Raw genomic sequence first — 9,015 nt, forward strand, 5'->3', positions numbered from 1 at the left:
TGACCATGATTTAAAATAATATTTAAGAGGCAAACATGATCTACTAAACATTATGTATTCAAACAGGAAAATGATGCTAATGTGTGAAGGAATACAGGGCATGATGATTACTCAAGAGCAAAAACTTGATCCAGTCAAGACGTTTTGGTTTCAACATGACAGTTCCCTTTTCACTCTTGAGACTGAACGTCTGGCCAAATGCTGCTACCTACCAAAAGACTTCAAATTTCAAACTTTGTCCTTCAAATACTATGAAAGTGTCATAGTGACAAAATTAACACCAGAAACACGGAACAGAGGGCAATAAAAGTCCAATCCTCAAAAAACTTAAAAAAAATAAAAGAAAAACACAAAATGACTATGAGGTCATTACAATTACAAGGATGGCAATGATGCTTGAAATAGTACCAATGACGTATATAGGATATTAGTTCTCTGGTTTAACCCCGTGACATTACTTATTAAAACAATCTCAAATAATTCTCTCAGTGCAATTTTTTTAGGAACATAAGAAATTTTCATTTAACGGTAATATGACATTTTAAATAAAATTCAAGATCTGATCTTTTAGTCTTGAAATAATTAGACCGTAGCGAAATTTATCTCCAAAACCACAGATTTTCATTTAGTACCGTGACACTGAGTGATCATTCTATATATTGCAAAACCGCTCAGTTTCACCTGGTAGGTTATATTTTAAGGGCCTAAATTAAGTATGTATCACAGTCCTTACGGCTTAAAGCAAACTAGTTTTTACGGAGAAAAGTTCTCAATATTTTGTTAAGGTTATGCAACTCTCGAGTGCTTTCGCTCAAATGAATGAGAGTATCTCCCCTTGAAGGAAGTGAGTTCAACGTGTGTATCTCGCACCACGCAGCTTGATTTTCAGTCGCGAACACAGGTTGTTCTTGTTTATCAGTAAAGATTCAAGTAATTCATAATTTTGTAGTTCACAGTCTTTTTTTCTTCTGTTAATGAAACTGATTTATTAATAAGTCTCGTCGAAGACGTTTTTATTGGATCGTAAAGATCCAGTGTACTTCCAAACACGAAAGTTAACAAGAAACACAAACGTTTTCTCTGCTCAATATATAGATTAGTTAAAACCCTCACGATATTGTATTTTTTTTTCGCTATACGCTTCATTAGCTTTGAATATGGATTTTGGAACATAACGATTCAATTAGTACAGGTAAACATATATTGTGGCATATCGTGGTGGTAGAATGGGGGTACAATTATTTTTCAGACCTCACAGGTGTATTTAGAATGTAATGTCCCATGTCTTTATAGTTCTCTTATCGAAAGACGAAGGAGTGAGCAATACCACATGTTTATTTAATATAGTTAAAACTTCTAAGTTAAATTTGACTTGATTTATTAGCTGGTGACAAAATTGAATGCCTGTGTAATGTTATTTTTTCTTAACAAACTAAAACATCTTCACACTGCAGATATGGCAAAGAGAAAACTAGTGGGAGCTCAAGAAGGAGAGAACAAGAAAAAAAGAAAAAAGCAAAGCCCCAAAATTAAAAAAACACAAAACATGGCGGAGAAGATACAAAGTCAATCAAGTGACAATGTTGAACGTCCGAAGGTGAGAAATATTTTGAGAATTTGCTATTTAACAATACTAAACGCTTCACCAAGGTTTTAGATAAAGTAATAATGGTGTCTGCTTCAGCATTCACATTCTTTAGACAAAGCGTTAGATTCTGTTGCATATGTTTGCCGCATATTTGGTTACATTTGGTTAACATACTACTTTCCCTTTATAGGTTTTATGTTGTCTATTTTCCCAATTTTGTTTGTGCACTATATGACGAGTCATTTCCGACAAGACACCACAGAGGGGATTTTTTATAAGGCACAGGAACAGCCCTTGCTTACTGGCGCCCCATAGTGTAGTGGTTATTACTTCACATTACACATTTCATTCAAATTAACTAAAAATCAATCTGTGCATAGTATATTAGTATGCTATAATAGTATATAATGCCAGGAATACAATCCTAGATAAAAATATTAGACGAACTCTACAAAGAAACCGACTAAACGATATGTAAAAATTAAAATATAACTTGTTACGGAAGTTATATGCTATATTTGTACAGCTGACATCTCACTGAGCTGCATCACAACATGTCCTCGACCCGTGAGTTTTCCACTATTGACAAAAAAGACATATAGTTAAGATTGCATATAACAATATTGCATTGTACACTGTTGACCCCTGCACCTGTACATTGAGAAGTATAGTTGCTTCTCATGTAAAGCATGACAGAACACAAACAAGCCGCACATTAGTTTTGTTTATATGACCCTATGCAACCTTTTTTCCCGATTTTATTGTATTTAAGATTGAACATTATGTCAAATACAAAATGACTAAGAATGTCACGATTAGCCATGTTCATTTTCAGGCTAAATGGACAAACAAAACCAGAGTGCTTGTTTTAAGCTCAAGGGGAATATCACACAGGTCCCGGCATCTTATGGAAGATTTGAAGAGACTCATGCCACATTCTAAATCAGGCAAGATAAAGCAGAAACAAATCTATTCATGTAGCAGAAAAATAAAGAGTTGGGAGTTTTTAGTTTTATTTTAATTGATAAAATCTTAATTAATTCATATGTAATTTCTTTATTAATTTTTTGGATGCATGAAGTGTACATTACTGCAACATTATATAATAGTTGCTTCTTGCAATTGCAGAAAACAAAATGGACCGGAAAGACAAGTTGTTTGTTTTGAATGAGGTATGACTTTGCTTCTTTCTTTTCAAGCTCTTTTTTATGAGTGGAAATAAAGTGACTTTTTTGAAAGTATTTTATTTTACTATGTTTGGTTTCTCATTTTCAGATGTGTGAAATGAAAAACTGCAATAAATGCATCTATTTTGAGGGAAAGAAGAAGCAGGACCTGTACATGTGGTATGCTCTTTAATTTTCATGTGGACTGGTTATGTTGCATGTTTTATAACGGTTCATTGAGAGATAAATTATCTATGTATTTGACATGATAATGTATGGCTTAGTCCTCTTCACTGCATTAACTTCTTTCTGTCAAAGGCAAGCTTCCATATCTGTGATCATTTAGTAATCTAATCAACTAGGACGGTACCTGATAAATAAGGCTTACGACTTATTTTTTTTTTTATATTCAGTTTCTATTTTCATAGTAATGTAAGTAAATGTATCACTAACATTGCCTTTTAAAAAAAAATCTGCACTGTTTCAGGATCTCTAATGTGCCGAGAGGACCATCAGCTAAATTTTTGGTTGAAAATGGTTGGTTCCTTACTTTTCACTTAACTTTAATCTGTTGGTTTGTTAAATAGCAGCAAAAGAATGAATGAAAAAGAGGAAAACCCCAAAATTAAAGTTGTCAGCTTCATATGGTGTCAGTGATGTTATTCACATGTATCTGCACTTATTAATATTTCATTTATCTTCCTCATCTGACACTGATTTATATATTTAAAAAAAAAAGGGGTAAGAATAATTGTACTATATAGCCATGTAATTACTCTATGAAAAAAATCTAAATAATGCTTTCATTTTTTTTTTATGGGAAATCAAATCTAAAAATGTTTGGACTTTGTAACTAAACAAAAAATGTTTATCTTACTGCTTGACATCAACATTGCATAACTACTTTTACCATAAAAGCATATTTGTTGACAATAGAAACTAAATAGATTGCAATGAATAATGCTTAAAGGGCCTTGCTAAGATGTCTCAAATGATAGAGGAAGCAGTAAGATCTGGTTCAGTTTTTATTTCATTTGCTTTAATATTTTTATGACGTATGTTTGCCAGAGAAGAAAGGAAAGAGTAGACTGTTGTGGCCACCAGATTGTTATAATAACTTTTCTGTTGTTGCATATCAGATGAAAATGTTCTGTTCTCCATCCTTCTTCTAGTTCATACTATGCTGGAGCTGAAAATGACAGGAAACAGCTTAAAAGGTTCTAGGCCTATTCTATCCTTTGACAAGGTTAGCCATTATTGCTTCATTATGCTGAAGATGGGTATTCTTGTTTCTTGATTATCATTAGCATTTTTCTGGATTAAAAAAAAATTAAATCCAAGATGTTTGCCTTTTTCCCATGTATATTTATGCAGAGATAGTTGCCTTGATTTTTTTTTTTTAAACAGTGAATATAAAGTCAAAGGTGTAATGGTTTGTCTGTTTTGGTTTCTTTTCAGGCTTTTGACAGGGCTGCACATCACACATTGCTGAAAGAGCTGTTTATACAGGTAGAATAAATGCATTTCTGGACTTCTGCTTGGAGTTAGAAGTTAATTTTAAACTCAGTAACTAACAGACTTCTTTAGAAAAAAACATTGCTTTGTTATTTGGTCTTTCCTGTGTTAAATTATGTAATGCTTGCATCAACAATTGTCTCATGTCAACATTTGCTATTTAATAGTGTTTCCATTTTGTCCAGATATTTGGAACACCAGCATATCACCCAAAAAGTCAACCATTTTTTGACCGAGTGATGTCATTCAGCATTGCTGATGGAAGAATCTATATTCGTAATTACCAGATTGTGGAAGATAATGCTACTCTTGCAGAGATGGGTAAGCTTAATTTAGAGATTGTAGTTATGTTGTCTGAACATATTTTTCTCCATTTTTAATCACTTTATTTGGATTAACATACAGGAGCATGGCTGATAGTGTATGCTCATGTGTGCATGTTTTAACTGGAAAGGATCTATTTTGTTGAATCTAGGAAATTTCCTACTTCCCCCTATTGTGTTGTCTTCTGTTTGCACATGACCAAGTTTTCCATGGTGTTTAAGGCCAGACACCGGTCGAAAAATTGTCAAAAATTTTTCATTTTGGCCATTTTCAGATTACTTCATACTGTCAAAGTTCATATTTTGTTCTATTCACTCACCAAGTGGTTTTTCATAGAATAATCTAGAAATATGTCTATTTTGTCAATGAAAACATCTACTTCTATCCTATTTACTTTTCCCGAGCGCAGAATTAGCGAGAATAGAGAATGTTTGAGACATAGCAACACACCTCGCCACGTGGGCAACTGTGTCACATCGTATATCGGTCGAAAGGTCAGGACATGAATTTTCAAACAAAGGCTGAGTCAAAACCCTTAGAAGGCCCCAAGCTATGATACAAGCTCTTTTCTAGACGACACAAAGGGTCGGAAACTTCCTTATATGGACGCATGCGTAACATACTTTGCATATAGCCAATCAGAATTCACTAATGCCGACCTAGACGGGGTCATAGGGCACACGAACACGCTTCGGCTGTGCTCGGGTATCCCACAAGGCAACTGTCATGGCCTCCGGATGTATAAACAAATGGCGACAGCAAGTCAAAGCTTGTTCTGGGATATTTTCTTTTCTAAGACATTAACGTTAATATTAAATGTTTATTGTGACTGTCAGACGCTCATTTCTTCTCACAATACCACGTGCAAAAAAATAAAAACCACGTGGACGTTCTTAGACCGTCGTAGCAGCTAAAAAAAGTAACTTAGTGAACCGAATTCGGCTGTCGAAAACACCATCAGTCATGTGGTAAGCGAGCTGAAAATAAAGCGAAGTTTTAATTTCTGCTGCAAATCTCGGTAGTAATCAGGACTAGATGCGAACATTTACACATTTGAGTCAACTTGCAATGCTAGTTATTTATGTACTTTGTCAGGAATGTAAGGAAACAGAGCTTACATCATTTGCACAGAAAACAAAGGTTGGGTGGGGGTTGGATGGTCTTACTCCAACCAAATGTAACAAACAGAATGTGAAGACAATTATGTATAGCATTCCTAACAAACAATGAAAACTGCTATCTAGTCAAGTTTGAAGCCATTCAGTGTCTAGAGAGCACATCATTGTCAGCCCCCTAAAAGGCCAGACAGCTATAGTGCTTTTCCCAGAAATCTTTGACAGAAAATAAGATACCCCCTAGCCACAAAAATCAACCATCTTTAATCCATGTGACTACAGAGGTAATTCATAAAATAATCCTAGCATACAGAGGAACAGAACATGAGCAGCTGCTCAAATTATGGTGCAGTCAGTGATGTATCTCTAGATTTCATGAATAGGTTATTCTTATTCCTATTTGCCCCCAGTGGAGCATAGGGCTGCAAGAATTGGTTATACTCCCATATAAGCTTTTGAAATAATTTCTTTAATTGATGTTCATCCCATCACCCTGCAACTGAAGGCTAAGAAAGATGAGAGTGTTTCCTACTAATGCTGCTACTTCAGTAGATGCTCGCAAAAATTGGAAGCAATATGCGACATCATCACTAAATGTTAGATAGCAAAAGACCAAAGATGGCAAAAACCATGAAGCTAGTGGACACTGAACTTCTATATAACTAACTAAACATATAACTGTGTTGCTCAATGTTTGCAAACACCATTGTTTTTATTACTGTGTACTTCTCTGAAGCCTGGTCAGCAGTTGGGTACACTACACAACCATGTTGACTTTTCTAAAAGTGAATAAAATAATTAATTTTATTAGTAATGTTAAAGTTATATGTAGTAACACATTGAAAGATGGTTATATTTTTCATTCAGCAGGTAAATTACATGAAAGGCTTAGATAAACACAAGTTACTAAGCTTGATATTTCTGCTCGCGCTTTTTCCGTTCATTGTTTTTGTTAGTTTGTTTACTTAAAATCCCTATAACTTATATTTGACATGTGATACAGGCCTAAAATTTGAATGAAGTTTTCTACATACATATGTAAACATTTCAGTGAGAGCTTTTAAAAAAATATTTAGTGGTTTAGTAGTTACTAAGCTTTCACTTTGTTTTCCTTCGCCTTTTCAGTTTCTTGTTTTAGTAAGCTTGTTTAGTTCAAAAGCTTATAACTTTATATTGGCATGTGATACAGGCCTAAAATTGGGTTGAAGTTTTCTTTATTCATATTTAAACATTTCTATGAGAGCTTTTAAAAAAATATTGAGTAGTTTAGAAGTTACTAAGCTTTCAGTTTTTCTTTCCGCGATTTCTCAGTTCCTTGTTTTGGTTAGAGACTGTTTACTTCAAAAGCTAACTCCTTCTTTTTGACAAGAGATATAGATCTGCAATTTGGTTGAGCTTTTCTTCATACAAATTTAAACATTTCTATGATAGATTTTTAAAAATTACTTAGTAGTTTGGTAGTTATACCGTTTTACATCAAAATTTCTTAAAATTTAACACACTTTTTTACAAAAAAAATTATAAAAAAAAACTAAGAGGAATTCGCAAATTCTTTATCATAGAAATGTAGATCTGTCTTTTAGGTAACTATTTCAAAAAGAATTTTGAGTCTACTCACAAAATTGAAGAAGTTTTTAGCTTTTAAAATTGTTTGTTTTGGCGCCATTTTGGATTGTTTCCATGGCAACCGAGAGCGCGACGAGTGCAGTAAAACCATTTTTTGAAACTTCATTCAAGGGCTAAATAGCTGATATAAAAAAATCCGCGCTATCCCGTGAAACACAAAAAAATTTTTTTTTTTTTTTTTCGACCGGTGTCTGGCCTTAACGTTTTTAAATGAAGAGCTTGAACAGTTCACTTCTTCGAATTTGAGAAAAAAATTTTTGAATGTTTTTTTCCAGGTCCTCGATATGTGCTAAATCCAATTCGCATTTTTGAGGGTTCATTTGGTGGCCCTACATTATACCAGAATCCTCAGTATGTTTCACCAAATGAGGTAAACTTCGATATTACAACTTTTGATATTTATGAGTTTTTGTGGTCTGCATGGAAAATATTTGCTGAATTCAGTTTAAAGCTTTTTGTTTATTTTGAGAATCAGTTTTAACAGAGATAATTATGTCAAAAAATATCTATGTTTATAACATTATTAGAGAGCATTCTACCATATTTGTTAATATCAGGTAAAGCAACTGATGTTACAACTGCATATAGCTTGATGCAGATCATTTTATGTTTAGAAATGTATTTTGAAGATGGAGAATAAGACATCGGCTCCAGTAGCTGTTACCATGTTTTGATTATCAATGTACTAAAAATTTTAGTCATTTCTTTCAAAAGATTGTTCTTAAGAAGGTAAGTTGTCATTTGTTCAAAGATATAGATTTTTAAAAAAAGTGTTGACATTTTGAATTTCAAAATTCGTTAATGTGCTGTTGGATGAATGATGTTAAATCATTTTATCCGTGAAAGTTTGAGAAAACACTGTACAAAGTGTAAAGTATTGTGGCATTCATTTTGAGATTTTAAGTTGGTTTCAATGTCATTACAGCATAGAAGGGCTATTGCCAGGAAGATAGGCCAGAAGTACAAAGGAAAGCTGGATCAGAAAATGGCCCGGGAACTTCGTCCAGACTTGCCATCCTATCCAAGTGATCCTTTGGATGATGTTTTTACAACTGCCCAATCAGAAGAAGCATCGTAGTGTGAATTTGTATGTGTATGTGAGAGAGAGAGCCATTTGTGTGCTTGCTTGTCTGCATGTATGTAGTAGATATACATGAACATCTAACTTTTGCTGCCTAAAAGTTCTTGTGAAATCACTGTCGTATCAATAAAAAAATTAAAGGATTTTGCATTGCTCTTTATATGTTATTTTCTGTAATGCAAATGTGGAACTCATTTGTAACATCATCTCTTGATAAGCATGCTTTTTTTTTTCTCGTAAGGAGGGAAAAGTGTGGTGTCATTAGAAGAGAGAAAAAAATGAAATCTTTTCAAGACAGAAGGTGTTTAAATAAACTAAGTTTTACCTCTACACAAATATGAGAGTGGGTATATTTGTCACTTTTGTGTTGGCATAGTCAGGCTTGAAGGAAACATTTTATTTCAAGTGTTTACCATCTGCGTTGTAGGTGAGGGGAGAGAGTAAAGGCCCTTGCTGCTGTGCACCAGGAAAAAAGTCTGGGAAAGCAAATAGTGGCCTATTCAATAGAAACCCATGCTAAAAATACAAAACCAGAAGCCTAATAAGCCACCCAACTGAAGAGGATCTAATAGAAGAAAAGCACAGTAAAATAGATTGTCA

At 33.8% G+C, this 9,015-nt stretch overlaps 1 protein-coding gene across 1 annotated transcript; it reads left to right on the top strand.

The window, feature by feature from the left end:
• Positions 1 to 823: 823 nt before the first annotated feature.
• LOC112574417 (ribosome biogenesis protein BRX1 homolog) lies at positions 824 to 8,570 on the top strand. Its single transcript, XM_025255484.1, has 11 exons — positions 824 to 901; positions 1,455 to 1,597; positions 2,424 to 2,535; positions 2,717 to 2,760; positions 2,864 to 2,934; positions 3,242 to 3,291; positions 3,927 to 4,000; positions 4,213 to 4,263; positions 4,455 to 4,590; positions 7,610 to 7,704; positions 8,260 to 8,570. The coding sequence occupies exons 2-11, from the start codon at positions 1,457 to 1,459 to the stop codon at positions 8,410 to 8,412; spliced, it is 927 nt and encodes a 308-aa protein (XP_025111269.1). The 5' UTR covers positions 824 to 901; positions 1,455 to 1,456; the 3' UTR covers positions 8,413 to 8,570.
• The last annotated feature ends 445 nt before the right edge of the window (positions 8,571 to 9,015 follow it).

The sequence above is a fragment of the Pomacea canaliculata genome, linkage group LG10, assembly GCF_003073045.1.
Source record: "Pomacea canaliculata isolate SZHN2017 linkage group LG10, ASM307304v1, whole genome shotgun sequence".
NCBI lineage: Eukaryota > Metazoa > Mollusca > Gastropoda > Architaenioglossa > Ampullariidae > Pomacea > Pomacea canaliculata.

Excerpts from the sequence above, each read along its gene's own strand:
- LOC112574417 (XM_025255484.1), top strand. The coding sequence starts at position 1,457 with ATGGCAAAGAGAAAACTAGTGGGAGCTCAAGAAGGAGAGAACAAGAAA. Across the intron at positions 1,598-2,423 it reads ACAATGTTGAACGTCCGAAG|GCTAAATGGACAAACAAAAC; the intron begins GTGAGAAATATT and ends GTTCATTTTCAG. Across the intron at positions 4,001-4,212 it reads CTATTCTATCCTTTGACAAG|GCTTTTGACAGGGCTGCACA; the intron begins GTTAGCCATTAT and ends GTTTCTTTTCAG.